At 35.2% G+C, this 17230-nt stretch overlaps 2 protein-coding genes and 1 pseudogene across 17 annotated transcripts; 2 read left to right on the forward strand and 1 right to left on the reverse strand.

The window, feature by feature from the left end:
- Nucleotides 1-10: 10 nt before the first annotated feature.
- On the reverse strand, nucleotides 11-8987 carry LOC117928845 (putative disease resistance RPP13-like protein 1). Of its 16 annotated transcripts, none has more exons than XM_034848910.1 (11): nucleotides 7463-8987; nucleotides 3969-4033; nucleotides 3830-3881; nucleotides 3226-3680; nucleotides 2844-2906; nucleotides 2654-2724; nucleotides 2438-2566; nucleotides 1995-2358; nucleotides 1261-1360; nucleotides 993-1119; nucleotides 11-874 (listed from the first exon to the last, which is right to left on the reverse strand). In XM_034848910.1, the coding sequence occupies exons 1-3, from the start codon at nucleotides 8898-8900 to the stop codon at nucleotides 3864-3866; spliced, it is 1521 nt and encodes a 506-aa protein (XP_034704801.1). In that variant the 5' UTR covers nucleotides 8901-8987; the 3' UTR covers nucleotides 11-874; nucleotides 993-1119; nucleotides 1261-1360; nucleotides 1995-2358; nucleotides 2438-2566; nucleotides 2654-2724; nucleotides 2844-2906; nucleotides 3226-3680; nucleotides 3830-3863. The 16 variants fall into 16 exon arrangements, with proteins under 16 accessions (XP_034704801.1, XP_034704802.1, XP_034704800.1 ...); XM_034848911.1 differs by having other exon boundaries at nucleotides 3226-3698; XM_034848909.1 differs by having other exon boundaries at nucleotides 3830-4033.
- A 6167-nt stretch (nucleotides 8988-15154) lies between these two features.
- On the forward strand, nucleotides 15155-16016 carry LOC117928280 (annotated as a pseudogene).
- Nucleotides 15968-17096, forward strand: LOC117928050 (splicing factor-like protein 1). The gene is made up of 2 exons (XM_034847816.1): nucleotides 15968-16337; nucleotides 16388-17096. Exons 1-2 carry the CDS (start codon nucleotides 16032-16034, stop codon nucleotides 17063-17065), a joined length of 984 nt encoding a protein of 327 aa, XP_034703707.1. The 5' UTR covers nucleotides 15968-16031; the 3' UTR covers nucleotides 17066-17096.
- Nucleotides 17097-17230: the final 134 nt, after the last annotated feature.

Here is a 17230-nt window from a genome sequence, read left to right on the forward strand (position 1 = left end):
TGAAGAAGAAAAAAAAATTGCTTTCACACTATTCAATTACAAGAGAATATTCAATTATAGAAGAAAATAATATTCACTAGTCTCTTTCAACTTAATCAACATGCAGAGAAAAGCAGTGAATAATAACTTACATACATTGTCTCTCTACCCCTACTTGTTACTCATCAGCCAAGCTTATGGTAATATAAGCTTGGGTTCATCTCTCTATGCCACTGATGAAAACTCCACATGGGCTTTGCCTTTCTGGTGATTTTGCATTTGGATTCCGACCCTCTCCAAGTGAAGAGGACCTATTCCTTCTTGCTATCTGGACTGCAAATGGAAGTTAACCGGTGCCAAGAGGATCAAAAGTTTGGCTACCACCAATGGACAGCTTGTTCTCTAGAGGCTAAGATATATGAGACAAAGACTGGTAATGTGAGCAGCGAACCAGTGCATGGTGCCATGCTTGGAGATGGAAATTGTATACCAGTATATGGGAGAGCTTCAAGCACCCAACTAATACCATATTGCCAACCCAGGGATTGGTGTTGGAGCCTACTGTGCAGTTGCTATTTTTGAGGACCTGAGGTTTCCAAATGGAACTGGAAGCTGTTGGAGGAAAAGACTACCTCTTTCAAATGGGAGGTTGGATCAAACTGCTGTTTCCAGAAGTGCTCAAATCAAGATATTGAAATCCAGTGAACTAACTTCAGGCAGAGGCAAGCAAAATAAAGCAATTCTAATACTCTCAGTCCTCTTAGGCCCCTCTGCGTTCTTCTTCTTCGTTTCTCTGGCTGCAATTTCACTAGTTTTCTACTGCTTGAACCTCAAAAATCTGCAGCTTTATCACAGAATCCCGAGTACAAGCAATGGTAGAAGCCTTTGGCACTGTCTATAAAGGGATATTACCATCAGGTTCAGGAAATTCTGTTGCTGAAAAGAAGTTGGAGAAGGTGGTGGGAGAAGGTGAGAAAGAATTCAAAGAAGTTAATGTGATAGGCCAAACTCACCATAAGAATCAAGGCACTTGCTGCGTTACTGCAGTGTGTGGGTGAACACCGACTTCTGGTGTATGAGTTTATGCACAATGGTTCTTGATCAAGCTTCCTTATTGGAGGCGCCCCAGGACTTGTGTACCTACATGAAGAATGCCGTAAACAGATCATCCATTGCAACATAAAGCCCTCAGAACATAACTCTTGGATGATTCTTTTACAGCCAAAGTTGCAAACTTGGACTGGGAAAGCTTCTGATAAGAAACGAGACTTGAACACTCACAGGCATCAGAGAGACTATGGGGTATATTCAGACAACTCTGGCAGCCTAGATCTCTTATAATAACACGTTATGAAGCATCAGCTCAATGCCAGGGTTCAATCTGCAATGCAAGGGATTCATCAATGTTTCCTTGAAACTAAATAATAAGGAACAAAAATGGATCATTCTGCATTTTCAGTGGTGTTTGTTATAGCATTTATACAAGAACTCTATGAATGACTTCATTCCTATTTTGTCAGTGAATATGGTGATGGTGTAATATTATAAATCATAGTGAACTGGTGGAATTTGATCATTTAGCCAACTTCATCCAAAACTGTTCCACAGTTGAGGGGATTGTTAACTTTGCCATGGGCCAAGCAGCAATTTCTTAAGAAGCTGGGTAATAAAGGGTACCATAATTTGGGCAAGTTTCAATGGAAACTCCCCTGTTTTTGTGCATGATATCTTCAGCTTCAGCTTTTCCTTTGCTTTTGACTAGCCTGAAACTGATCCAAATCTCTTCAATCGATTAAATGTATAAATGAATCCTATTCATTGTTTGGAGTAACAACAAATTTCTGGAAGACTGGGAAAGTTGACACTGGAGAGAAAACAAAATGACAGGACCATAAATTCTGGAAGAGGGCTTTGCTTTCTAACCATTACCATAATTTTAGAGCTCAACCTGGATGAGTAAATTATATTTCAGAATGTTCAGAAGATAATTCTAAAGAGATGAACCTTCTACTCACAGTTTCTTGTTCTTCTCGAACAGAGCAATGAACATCAATAGTTCAGCACCCAGGAATCTCCCCTTCCTCCAATTCCTTCACTGGGAAAACTCTGCCAAAATCAGAACAATCTATCCTCTTCCTTGCAGGAAAAGTCACCTTCCCAATCAAGAAAATCATCAGGATTAATTTGAGCAATATGTCAGAGTATACATCAAGAAAGCCTTGCTCAAAATCAAAATACATCAAGAGCTTCCACTTTCTTCTATTTCCTCTTCCCTGAATGGAATGCCTTTTGGACTGAGGTGATCAATGGTAACAGTCTAACACACTCTTTAAGCTCTGAGGACAGGGATTGGCATCTTTAATGACTTTGAAATCATAGCTGTGTGAAGGGAGGCAAACATGAATCACAGGATAATCAACAAGTCAAGAACTATCAATCAGCAAGGAAAAGGAAATACCTTTGGATATTTACAAATAAAAAATTTGAGAGAGTCCAGCTGCTCTGTACAGAAAGGCTTGAGCTTATTCCATGGCCCAGGCTTTAAATGGTTCTCGATATGGATGAGAGGGTTGAGTTTTCTTTCATTCTGCAATAAGATTAAAAGCATCAATGAAACACTAAAAGTTTATATATAGAAGCCCTTCTAAAGATAAGAATTGGTAAGAGAGCTCACCCATGGTCTAGTAAAACAACATCCATTAGATAAGAAACCACCATTCGATTGTCCAGCTAATGCATTTAGATCTAAGATAAGATATGGAAAAAATTGTAAAAAATAGCTAAAGACAGTTCAAAAACTCATTTGACTAATAATTTTCTAAAAACAGTAACATAAAACCCGGATGAAGAATCCACCCCTCTACCTGACACCACTTCAATACCAAATAAAATGTTGTGATGACCATGATGTTGTTTGGGCTCAAGACCTAAGACAAGCCAAAAATCAAGAAGAAAACAACATCAAAATTGGCATAGAAACAAGTACATCAACTATCTAATAAAGAGATTTATGCATGTAACAAATGCAAATGAAATATGATACCAGATTTTCATGGATTAAACAAAAATAGATGGCAAAATAGAAGGATAAGGTCACAGACAGGACAATATTAAAAGAAATTATTATTTTTCCGACCTGAAAATCAAGGCATTCAGAACAGTACAAGTTTGTAAGTAGTCCATGGAAACCAGGGAACATATGCAGATGTTTTATTCTATTGCATAAGGCAAACACTCAATACTTACAAGCATAATCATGCCCAGAAAGCCATGAATCCCTTTTTGTTTTGCCTTTTTATCTATTCCCATCTCTTATTGCCAGAAGTGCCCAGGATGATATAAGCCTCACCAAATAAGTTAGAAACCAGCCCATTCAGTAGGTTGAGTAGCCAGCTTGCCCTCAATCTTCTTTGAGTCAACAAACAGCTGGGCATTATTGCCTCCAATGGAGGGTCTGGAAATATTAGAGCCGGCAGCAGGGGTGGCTGTAAAACTCTCTGTTCCAAAACCCCAAGTTTCAGGGCCAGAAGTTCCTTCTGTGGCTGGTTTGTTGTGATGGCCATTTCGGGTCCTAACAGACTTGCTATTGTTGTCTGGGCACCTGCCTCAGAGAAAGCCTGCCAAAGATTAGAGTCTGGGCCAGGGGAAACGGATTTTCTTTGCTGGAGTTCCCAGTCTGTTGCTTCAATCTTTTCTCTGTGCTGTTATGAGAAGAAAACCTATCAGACACATGAATGGGTACAAAAAGGTAAACTTCAGGTTTTGGTTGTATTGAAAAGCACAGGAAACTTCACAAGAGGCAAATTATACCCCAGACTTATTGAAGAAAAATAAAGTACAATTGACTTACCCAAATGTCTACTTTTTCATTTATAGGTTTCCTCCTAAACAAATCCCCACATCTAGGACAGGAAAAGGAAGAAGCTGGGACTCCACATTTTTCCAACCAAAAGCACTAACTTATCAAAAAACATAGTTTTCCATTCAACCTCGGGAGCTGTATATGCAGGTGTACTGTACTTTCTATGCTCATCCTGATTACTTACAATGAACACTGAAATGAAAAGAAAAAAAAAACACAAAAAATGATGATTAGTTTGATTTGATAAATTTAGCGCACACAATTCCTTTTTTCTTGCATGAAAAAGGAAAGAGTAAAAAAAAAATGAATTTAATAATTTTTTAAAACTAGCAATTATAAAACAAGTTTGGTTCTCAGAAAATTTATGGGAAAGTAGGGAAAAAAAAGTGTAAACTTTTTCTCTTGTTTGATTGTTTATGGAAAAATTGAGGGAAAAACAAATATTTATGAGGAATCTATTTAACATTTTTGAAAAACCAAAAATGTTTTAGATGTTGTCAAATCGATAATTTAAATGTATTTAATTCCAATTAAATGAGTTTAATCAAACACATGAAATTGTGAATAAAATTATTCAAAAGCATTGAAATTTGGTATATTGAAGCAAGAAAAAAACAAAACAATTTGAATGACTTGCTAATAAAGCAGCTAACTAGAATATGCCCTAGAGTTGTTATGTGCCCTGTATATAAGAAATAAATAGAGAACACAATAAATAAATAAAAAAAACTAGAAAATAAAATACAAACAAACGAAATATCCATGGTTCTTCGTTATTTTTTCTTAATTTTTCAATGGTTATAAATGGTTATTTTTGCAAACCACCAAATCAAAACAGAGCATGAAAATGTGTTCAATATTTGTTTCAGGCTTGAAGCTTCAAAAAAAAGAAAATCTTAAATCAAATAAACAGGACTAGCGAATGAATTGGAACTTGAAAGAAAAGTTGAAGTGCAAAAGAATTACCTGACTCTATATTGGCGGAGTGGCACTTTGATTAATATAGCACACGGTTGATCTCTATTTTTGGAACGTGAGCTATATAACGCCATTCTTCCCCTTTCTCAAATTGACACCGTTTTTCCAGTAAAGGACACCCTTCGATGCCCAGATGAGAGAGGGAGTCTGGAAGTCTTTCTTTTGTCAAGTATTTGAGCTTACGACAGTTATAGATCCCCAATATTTCCAGAGAGGTGAGGTGTTGAAGACCCACTTTTGTCAAGGATTGGAGCATTGGGCACTTATTGATCCACAAACTTTCAAGAGAGGTGAGGTGTTGAAGACCCGCTTCTGTCAATGATTGGAGCCTCGAGCATCCTTCAATTTGTAATTGTTTTAGAGAGATAAGGTGTTGAAGAACCGATCCTGTCGAGAACTGGAGCTCTGGGCAGTTTCTGATCTCTAATCGTAGAAGAGAGGTGAGTTGTTGAAGACCCCTGCTGTCAAGAGACTTGAGATTTGGAAGATTCGAGATTTCAAGAGAAGTCAGAGAAGAGGGCAGCAAACACTCCTTGGGAAATAATTCAATGTCTTCACATCCACCTAAGATTCTGAAATGAGTAAGAGAGGTCAGCCTTTGCAAACCCCACTCCACCTGGGGCATGACACCGGAAATTCCAAGTTCACGTCGGTTGGAAGGCAAACCCTCTCTCTGAAACAACAATTCTGGACAATCCCATAAATTCAACGACCTGAGCTTGGAGCACCTAAAAATGTTACAAGACTCCAAGTTGAGAGCGTGCAATTCGATAGATTCAAGATTAGGGCAACCAGCTAGATACAGGAAACATAAAGATGTGGGATCACCCTCTGAAACCAAAATGGAGAGCTTCTCAAGCCCCTTAAGACCATTGATCATGAAATGAGTCAACTTGGGGAAGATGCCTAATGAGAAGGATAACGAGAGAGAATCATCGATAACACCACCTTCGATGTGTAGACATTCAAGGACTGGGAGATGGCATCTGAACAACTCAGGTACGAGAAACGCTAATTTCGAGCACTCAGAGATGAATAGTAATTTCAGTGTAGTGGGTAAACCAACTTTGTGCAGGGATCTAGAAAAACTACAATCATAGATTTTCAGATAATGTATGTTGGTTTGCGAGATTTCCTCCTCTAGCAGAGACTCCACATAATCACATTTTCTAATTGAGAGCTGGTGTGGTGCCATTGGAAGTTGACTCCACTGAGACACATCTAAAATTTCAATTTCTGAAGTTTGAAGAGCTGTGAAGTCACAACCTGCCATTTGCAACCGTAGTTTACCAAAATCCACCATCCTCAACTGACGAATTGCAGGAACTGTGAGTGAAGCCATAAGCTGCGGACATCCATCAATTTGAAGTTCCACCAATGAAAGAAGCTGTTCTGGTAATTTCCCAGTGAGTTTGGGACACTTTCCTATAAAAAGCTTTTGGAGACGAGGGAATTCTCCACAACATAACCATTCCTCCCAGTTCTGCATATCCTCAAATGATAGTGTTTCTAGGAATTGAAAGGAAGCATTCCCATAGAACTCATCACCCACACACTCTACTCCATTCATCCTTGAGATTTGCAGATATTTAAGCTGGGTTAGCTGTCCAAGTGGTGGCAATGTTGAGCAATTGCCACAACCCCGAAGCTCAAGGGACACGAGATTCAACACTGAAGGATCTCCAAGCCAATTTGGAAATCCTTCACCAGGATAGTTTCTGATGGAGAGTTGTTTTAAATTTGGATGAGGTTGTAACTTGTTGAGTATATCATGCGTTGTTGCACCACTTTGTGTAACACCATTGGTACACTCGTCACCCCAACCAAAGATTAACTCATCAAGATAACTTTTATCCTTCATATTAGCCCTTGATGCATCATTAACACTCACCACATTCTCCATGTCTGAAATATAAAGTTTTCCTCGAAGCTCTGACAACTCCCCCAATTCTCCAATTCTTAATCCATTGTTTTGGCCCACAATAAATCGAGTCAACCTCTGTAAACTTTTTAATCGACCAATTCCATGACTTGACATTTCTTCCAATGAATCACATCCATCAATATTAAGATAGCGCAAATTAATCAATTTTCCCATCTTTGAAGGCAATTCATATAGATATGAACATTCTCTCAGCATCATCGTTTGTAAATTGCATAAACAACATACTGATTCAGGTAATTTGTTAATCTCCGTGAAAGACAAATCCAAGTAACGCAAATGTTTCAAATTACCTATTGATTTAGGCAAATCAGTTATTTTATATGCACATAATGATAACACGCGTAAACACCACATTTTTGGTAATATATCTTGCAAAACTCTTTTACTCAAAGCATGGAAAGGAGAGTCTTCCTCTGGATGCACTAGTAAGAATGTCCGAAGAGATTTAGCTTTAGTCATAGCCTCAAAATCCTTAAATGCATCAAGCCGGTAATAATCACTTTTAAAGTACAAAACGTGGTGAGCCTTCTCAGATACTTTTGGTAACTTAACATCATCTTCCACTCGAGCACAAAAATCTCCAGACACGTGTTGAGCTAATTCATGTATTAGATCATGCATTACAAAGCATGGTCCTTTTGTTCCAATAGATGTTTGAAAGAATGACTTGGCGAGAAGTTCATCAAAATATGACTCACCTATCTCTTCCATTCTCCTTCCTTCGTTTTGTTGTGGATGTAAAAGACCTTCTGCCATCCATAATAAAATCAACTTCTCTTTATTGAATTGGTGGTCCTGGGGAAAAATAGAACAATAAGCAAAACAATGCTTCAAAGGTAAAGAAAGATGATGGTAGCTTAATATCAAAGATGGAAGAATTTTGGAGCCACTCTGCCGACGCCATATTTCACTTTCCAACACAACGTTCCATTCCCTTTTTTCGACCTTAGAATACAAGAGACAGCCGAGTGCTTTCACAGCCAAAGGCAATCCTTGGCACTTGTCCACAATCTGTCTGCCTATGGGTTCAAGCTCAAGGAATGCGTTGGGGTCTCTATCTCCAAATGCATGCTTTTTAAACAGGGACCAACTATCGTCAGAGCTTAATTTCCCAAGATCATGATTAGGGGCCGCTTTCATGGCTTCTGCAACAGATTTATCACGACTGGTCACAACAATCTTGCTTCCCTCTGCTGCAGCGAGGAGTGGAGTTCGTAGACTTTCCCAACCATCACAATCACTATGCTCCATATAACATTCATCACGAGGATTCAAATTCCAGACGTCATCAAGAACAACCAGAAACTTCTTGTTACTAAGTTGCTCTTTGAGTTGAAGCTGAAGCTTATTTAGGCTGTCAGAATCAGTTTTAGAACCGATTTCGTCTAGAATTGTTTTAGTGACCTTGATAAGGAGAAACTCAGTGGAAACACAGACCCATGCTTGCAAGTCGAAGTGTTTCTTCACTTCCTCATCGTTATAGAGACGCTGAGCAAGCGTGGTCTTGCCGCTGCCGCCCATGCCCACTATGGACATCACCCCCATTTTGTCGCCTGTTGTATTGTCAGAAAGCAACCACTCCACCATCTCCTTCTGAATTTCATCCCTGCCGACAACAATGGAGCCATCCTCCAAAGAAGTGGATATTAGTGATCTTGGTCTTGGTGACCGTTTCTCGCCCCCACCTTCTGCCAGCCCCAACCCAACTTTTTCTTGTACGATTTCTCCCAGTAGAGCAATCATGTCCCTGACCCTGGACTCCATGCTTTGGATAGCAATTGGAGCCTTCACACAAGCAGAGAACTTGTTCCATTTCCACGCCTTAAGAGTTCCGCCGGTTTGGGAGTCAGCAGCTTCCATCTTGCAACGCAAAGCGTCGGTAGCGATCTCGTCCAACAGGTCTTCCGCATCATACACAGCACCCTTGACATGGACGAGCCACTCTTTGACATTTGGGTTTGAAAATTGCTTCACCTCCGCATCATCGAGCACACTGAGAACAACCACGAGTTTCCTCTTCAACTCGTTGAGGAGTTCATCGCTAAGGTTCCGTCGCCGAATGAAGTTTATGAGCTCTGGAGAAGCCAACCTTTCGAATAGAACTTGAAGCGAAGCTGAGAGGAGGACGTCCGCCATATCTGTGTCGACTGTTGCTTTGCAATAGGAATTCAGAGGATTGGTGTCTGTTATCGCGATACCACCAAACTGCAGAAGACTGGGTTTGGAATACCACACTGCAGAATGGCTGGAGGAATCATTATTGGTGGTGGACCCAGCCGCCCAGATATTTGTCAAACACCATATAATTGAGTGGTGAGAAAAAGAAAAGGAAAAGCAAGTGGGAGGTGGATGCGCTTTCCCCAAGACAAAAGCAAGTGGAAGGTGGATAGCGCTTCAACAAACATTCGGTATTTTTCTTTTTCATCTACGCATTTCTTTCTTCTTTCTTCTTTCTTCTTGTAGTATTATTATTAGTAGACATATACACACAAATATTTGTTTTAACTTTATCATTCCTAATGTTATAAAATTTATTATTAATAATATTTTTGCTAATATTATTTTTTTAATAATTATATTAGTATCATAATTTTATAATTAGTATCCTTACTTTTATTGCTTATAATAATAATAATATTATATTATTATTAAAATTTATTAGTATTTTCACGTAAACAATGATATATGCTAAGACATTAAAATTTTAATATTATGGTTATTATTATTTAATGATAATATTATTATTTGATTCATTATTATATATATGTATTATAAACTAATATTATGATTCATTATTTGGGAGTTTTTTTTTTATCAAATTATGAAAATTGTTGTTTTCTACATCATGGTGGTTAAAACTTTGGATGGTTACATAAATTTTTTTAAAATTGAGATATGTGTAAAAAAAAAAAAAAAAGAGAGAGAAAGAAATAAGACTCATTAATAATTTTATTTTCACCTTCTTTTAAATTCATTACTTTTCAAATATTGAGATCATCAAAGCAAGAGAACAGCTAGTAGCTTGAAAAATTTTAAATCATTATAAAAAATTCCGAGAATAATTCAAGTTTTCATGTTTTTACTTTGAATTCAAAATCCCTTTCTTATGTATGGCATTGTGCAAGTTTCATTTTTAGGAAGAGTTTGGGATTTTTTTTAAAAATTCGAGATGGATTCAAGGTGGGTTTGGGTATTGCCTTATCCCGTTCCATCCTAACTATATATAAAATTATTTTTTAAAATTAAATTAAATTAATTTTTATTTTCTTATTTTTAATACATAATAATAATAATAATAATAATAAATTTTTTCAATAAAATATATTATAAAAAACATAATAATTTTATTATTTATAAAATATATTTATTTTAATGTAATTAAAAAATTAAAATAATTTTAAAAAATTAAAAATTTTTCATAAAAAGTTAAACGGGGCGGCTTCGGGATGGGATGGGACCGACCCATCCCAAAGCCACCCCATTGCCATCCCTAACTCACCTAGTGGTGATTAAGGCCATTTTTTATCATTGTTTTTTTAAATGGTCTTTTATCCTTAAAAAAAAAAAAAAGACAAATACATTTAATAATTAGAAAATAAAAGATAATTTTTTTAAAAAAATAAAAAATAAGGCATTTTTATATCATATCCTTTTAGTTATTTTTACTTATTTTAAAAAAATTATTTTAAAAAGTAATTATATAAATATAAAAAATAAAATAATCTAGATAAAAATTATTTTTAAAATATAGAAAATTAGTTAAGAATACTTTATCTTTTTAAGCTCTTGTTTTATAAAATATCATAAAATAATTTTCAAAAACTATATTTTTTTTAACTATTTTGACAACCACAATCGAAATAATACAAAACAAAAATAAATAAATAAAAATAAAAAGGTCCAAAGAAAGACAAACGTGTTGCAGTAATGCACTTAAAGTTCAATGAACCAAAAAGCCAGATATGCATTGTTGACTTTTCAACGAGAGTTCAGACATGCACATTTTTTTAATTAAAGCACTATTAATATAAAAAATATTTTTAAATAAAAATTAGACTTTTAAAAAAATTAAAATATATTTTTAAAATGTTAAAAAAATTATTTACAATATTTCCTTAAAAAAACATCTTCCAAAAACATTTTTAAAAAAAAATACTTCTATTGATAACAATTCAGACATACTTATTATTTAATAGTTAAATATTCTTTTCAATATGAATTCAACTATCGGTTTGTATTACCATGATACCACCAAACTACAAAAGACTGATTTTGGATTACCAAAATACAGAAGACCTGAAGGAATCATTGATGGTGGACGACCCAGATGTCCACATTATTTGTTAGACACCATAATTGAGTGATGAGAAAACGAAAGAAAAGCAAAGAAAAAGCAAAAAATGTGATGCCAAACATGGTCTTATAAGATGTGGAGCAAAAGCAACAAAGCAAGCTAATTGGATTTTTCATTGCTACTTCATACCTCAAAGGACAAATTTTGAATTACCAAAACACAGAAGACTTGAAGGAATCATTGATGGTGGTGGACCAAGATGTTCACATTATTTGCCAAACACCATAATTGAGTGATGAGAAAACGAAAGAAAAGCAAAGGAAAAAAAAAAGTGATGCCAAACATGTTTTTTAAAATGGTCTTTTATCATTTTAAAAAAATGAAAAATATATTTAATAATTAGAAAATAAAAGATAATTTTTGTTTTTAAAAATAAAAAATAAGGTATATTTAGATCATATCCTTTTAGTTATTTTTACTTATTTTAAAAAAGTAATTATATAGATATAAAAAATAAAATAATCTAGATAAAAATTATTTTTAAAATATAGAAAATTATCTAAGAATGCTTCATCTTCTCATAGTCTTGTTTTATAAAATATTATAAAATAATTTTTAAAAACATTTTTTTTTAACTATTTTGACAACCACAATTGGAATAATACAAAACAAAAATAAATAAATAAAAATAAAAGGTCCAAAGAAAGATAGATGTGTTGCATTAGTGCACTTAAAGTTCAATGAACCTAAAAGTAATGATGAAAATATTGTAATAATGGATATATCGATACTTCGATTTTATGGATATATCGAATATATTGGAGATATATTTTGAAAAAAAATATCAACAAACCTAAAATTGATCAAAATTCATGGAAATATAAGAAAAACCTCGTAAAAATATAATTAAAAGTATAATAGACATTTTAAAGTTATTTTGTTGAAGAATTTGATATATGTGTAATATAATTTATCATATTTGATAATAATATCATATGTATCAATAAAAAATATGAATTTTATAAATATATATTTATTATTAAATTACATCAAATATTATTTTATAATAATATTGTGATATTTGATTATAATATGTCTAATTTTAAAATATATTTAATATTAAAATTGTGATCCATTTAATTCAATTATATTAAATGATATAAAATAAATGATCATATATGTACCGTTGTGATATTTAATAATAATTTTTATAACTTGAAAACATACTTTATGCATATTAATCTATTTTGGATATATTTAATGATAAAAAAATAATGATAATTTGTATAATTATTTTTATTTTAAAATTTTGATAATTTTATTCAAAAATTTATATTTATTTTATATGTAATTATTATATAAAAGTCATAATAACCAAAATTAATTAATTTATAATATATATATATATATATATATATATATAATATGTACATTTAATCAACAACGGCCAAGGGCAAGTTTGAGCTTGAGTGTAGGGGCTCAAATCCCCTTGGTTCCGTAAGCACCATTATATCGGAAAAATATGAAATATTTTATGTATTAAAGTTATTTTGTAAGTGTAATTGACATAAGTATAATTAAGATAACATTTATCAAATTTTTATAAAAAAAATTAGCTTAAATTTATTTAATACATTTATATTCATTTATTTAAAATTTTTTAAAATACTTTTATTAAAATATGTTTTATTACATTTTAAATGAAAAATTAAATTAATTTATATAAAATATTTTATTTGAGATTTAATTTTTAAAATTTTATTAAAAATATGTGGTAACAACTTTTTCTATTAACATTAATTTATTTAAACAATTAAAATTATTAACAATTTATCTTATCAAATTAATTTTAATTTATAAAATATTAGAACTTCCTTAATTTTTTTATATTGTAGCAATTTTTTTGGGTCAAATTATATTTTTAACATTTTAAAATAAAAACATTTAAAATTAAATAAAATGGAAAGGATAAATATAAAAAAAATTAAGAGTGAAGTGATAATAATTTTTAAAAAGAGGATTAATGAAATAAATATGAAAAGTAGTTAAAAATAAAATGATAATATAAATTTAAAATGGATAATTAAAAAAAAACAGGGAAAAATGACATCACCCAAAAAATTGGTGACTTTTCAAAGAAATCGTGAAAAAATCGGTGATTTTTGGAGGAAAATGTCCTCCGCGTGCTCTCCACATCAGATTTTTCGACTAGAATTTTGATTTTTTTACCAAAAAAAATCCCCCAATCGATAATCGGTGGCCGATTTCATTTCGACCACCTCCGATATCCAAAATATTGCTGATATTTCGACGATATTTTTCGATTCTTTCATCACTGTTCCATTCCTCTTGATTTTCCCTTGCTTTTTAAAAATTCTAGTTGTTGCAATCCCACACCGACGGTGCATGACACCAAAAAGGTTTATTTAAACATTGAAGTGGTGGAGGGCTAGCATGCGTGCAGGGTACGCGGGGCTGGTATTGGACCTAGGCTGCATGTTGGGTCTGAGCACGCGCTAGGCTGGGAAGAGTGCGTATTGGGTCTGGGCCTCCTATAAGTGTTTCGGGGAAAAAAGAAATGGGGGTGATGACGTGGCAGCGATATATCGTGGCTCCGATATTTCCCCTATGTATCGTGTCAAAGGTAATGACATTTTCATCCTGCCTAAAAGCTAGATATGCATTGTTGACTTTTTAACCAAGAGTTCAGACATGCACATTTTTTTAATTAAAACACTATTAATATAAAAAATATTTTTAAATAAAAAATAAACTTTTAAAAAAGTTAAAATATATTTTTAAAAAGTTCTAAAAAATATTTACAATATTTCCTTAAAAAAGCATCTTCCAAAAACATTTCTTTAAAAGACACTTTTATTGCTAACAATTTAAACATACTTGTGATTTAATAGTTAAATATTCTTTTCAATAGGAATTTAGCTATCAATTTGTATCCCCCGCGATACCACCAAATTGCAAATGACTGATTTTGGATTACCAAAATGCAAAAGACCTAAAGGAATCATTGATGATGGTGGACCCAGATGTCCACATTATTTATCAGACACCATAATAGATTGATAAGAAAATGAAAGAAAAGCAAAGGAAAGCGCAAAAGACCTCTAAATCACCCTACTACTAATAATAATAATAATAATAATAATAATAATAACACCAAAATTTAAGAATATGCTTGTATAGACCCCCATTTGGGGCTCACCAGGTGCTAGGATCGGAGTCAGCCATGTGTCGACTCCTAAGAGGTCTTTAGAGAATCAGATAGTGGAATTGATGAGCAAATGAGAGTTCGACACCTGTCCAAGGAAGATTCGGAAAAGCTGCAGGCCGTTAGTGGAGGGTGGTGCTTCTGTTACTGGCAGAGGGAAAAAGAGGGGGGGCAGCGTTTCTGTTACGGGGGATTTCGGAGAGCTTGGGAGTAAGCCTGCTGAGAGAGGTTTTTCAGGGAGGCTCTATAGGGGCTATTGAAGAGAAGATATTTTTCTGGGGAGGATTCTGTTAGCTGGGGGGGCTGTTTTTGCTTGAGGAGGAGGTTTTTTTTTCTAAGGGTCGAGGCTGGTTACAAAGGGAGAAGATATTCATTTGGGAGGAAGGAGGATACCCAGGGAAGCGAGACGCAGCTAGGGAGCTGGAGAGAGCTTGAGCTGAGCAGAGGAAGTTAGCTTGAAGCCAATCAAACTTCTGCTTGAGGGGAGCACGGCTAAGTAAGATTGTTTGGGGTTCATAGGTTATTAATGACCATCATACTTCTCTATTCTCTGGTTCATGTGATTATTTTGCATTGTTTGTGAGGTTGTTGTGTTTGGTTATTGTGGCTTCATTCTCTATTTCTCTGGTTTCATCCAAGGATAACCTGACTCTGCTTTGTTTGGTTGTTTCATATTTGAAAACTTTCTTGTATCTTGGACTTTTTCTCTTAAGATGTTTTCCTAGTTTAATCCATCAACCTTCAAACCCACAGATAAAGAAAAATGAAATGGGTTTCTTCATATTAGTTGGGTGTTTGATCTTTATTTATCTTTTTTTTTTAAAAGCTTCATTCCATTGTATTCTCTGTTTCTTTCTCCCCATTATGTGCATGGGTGTTTCCCTCCGAGTCTCTGTTTTGGCTCCCACATTTGAGGTTCCTTCTACGAGTGAAGATCCCAGAAATGGAGCCTGGCCTCTTGTAATTGGTAAAACAGCTGGAGTCACCCATTGGTTTAAAGGAAGCAGGAGTTGTTAACCGGATTGTGTTCATGGATGCTCTGTTTTGGACCCCAATGAGAATGAAACTGGTTTTGTTTCTATCCTTATGGATCTAAAGGTGATCAAAAGGGTCCAGGGAGGGGAAAGAAGGAGATGAGTGTTTGTGGGAGAAAGCCTATGAGAAATATGGCAATGTTGCTAATGATGGGATAGATCCTTCATCTACTTTTCTTCCCCTGTTGTTGCTGGAACAGGATTTGTTCTGGAAAGATGAGGAGCTTCTGTCTCTTTTCTCCCAAGAAGAGCAGTAAGCGAGTCTCGGTGCCGGCAATGGTGGGATGGATGGTGCTCTTGCTGTAGCTCGGCTTCAGGCCGTGGAGTGGATGATGAAGATCAATGCCCATTACGGATTCTCAGTTGTAACCGCGTTTCTCGCCATTAACTACTTGGATAGGCTCCTTTCAAGCCTCCATTTTCAAAGAGATAAGCCATGGATGATCCAGTTAGCAGCTGTGACTTGTCTCTCCTTGGCTGCCAAGGTGGAAGAGACCCAAGTGCCTCTCCTCCTAAACCTGCAAGTGGAGGACAACGAGTATGTGTTTGAAGCGAAAACAATTCAGAGAATGGAGCTTCTGGTGCTCTCAACGCTTCAATGGACAATGAACCCGGTCACCCCACTCTCCTTCATTGATCTCATCATAAGAAGGCTTGGATTGAAGCCCCAAATATCAACAACCGACTGCTTAAAGTAAGGTCTGGAAGACAAGATGACGAAGGTTGACCAGGCATCTGCTGTTGAATCTCGGCGTGCTCAGATGACTGGAACGAGTACTTCGCCTGCTGCAACTACTAGTAATTCAAGGATCTCCATGTTTGGAGCAAAGTCTGGGTTTGTTATCCCGAAAAATAAATTATCAGGCTCTATGGTTCCCATCTTCAGGGGTGGTAAAAAATTGGGAAGTAGTGATGGGGCAAATGAAGAAGGTACCAAAACGGTTCAGAGAAAAACCAAATGGGGCCCTGATCTGACACAGGATGCTGCTGTCAGAAGAAGAACAGCTTTAGCTTATCAGGTGCCACTAAGTGATATTACTGCCTGTGTGGTGGTACAAATTTTGAGCAGACTCGGGTGGATCAAATTACACTACAGCTAAAATCAGGAGTACTGGAGATTGGCGACAATCAAGATTCATCATTGGCAGCCCAGGTTCCTGATCAGGAGTTTCCCAGCCATCAGAATAACAGTGAGTCAGAACTGTTGGAACTTGAAAGACGGGAAGCTATTGGTGAGATACTGAAGTTAAATCCAAGTTACAAAGCCCCACCGGATTATAAACCATTGTTGAAAGAGGCCAGAGTTCCTATCCCTGTGAAAGAATATCCTGGGTACAATTTCATCGGCTTAATATTTGGGCCTGGGAGTGATACTCTAAAGCGTCTAGAAAAGGAAACTGGAGCTAAGGTACAAGTACATGGTACCAAAGCGGATACAGGACAGAAGGTTGAAATTACTCCATCTGATGGAATCCAGGCTGCTCATGAAGAATTATATCTTCATATATCAGCCGAGACATTTGAGAAAGTTGATGCTGCAGTCACGCTGATTGAATTGCTAGTCACTCCAGTTTCAGGAAATCCAGCTGCTGTTTCCACCACACCAACTTCAGTTTCTGGGGATAATGTGAATGTTCATAATCAAAGCCATAAGTGGTTTGATGGGATTGATTGGAAGAGGATGGCAGATTCTGAGGGAGCACCCAATCAAACCTCATTGGCAAAAGCCTTGCATGCCCACCATTAAGTCACGTTCCTTTTATTTATTTATTTTTATTTCTTCATCTTTTATTTTAAAATAGATTCCTAAACTCTAGTTTGCAAATAATTTTTCAAATTCCTTTTTTTCAAATAATTTCATCTCTTTAATTTTTCATCTTTAGTTTTTTTGTTTAGGTTCCAAAAATCCGTT

The sequence above is a fragment of the Vitis riparia genome, chromosome 13 (assembly GCF_004353265.1).
Source record: "Vitis riparia cultivar Riparia Gloire de Montpellier isolate 1030 chromosome 13, EGFV_Vit.rip_1.0, whole genome shotgun sequence".
Classification (NCBI taxonomy): domain Eukaryota; kingdom Viridiplantae; phylum Streptophyta; class Magnoliopsida; order Vitales; family Vitaceae; genus Vitis; species Vitis riparia.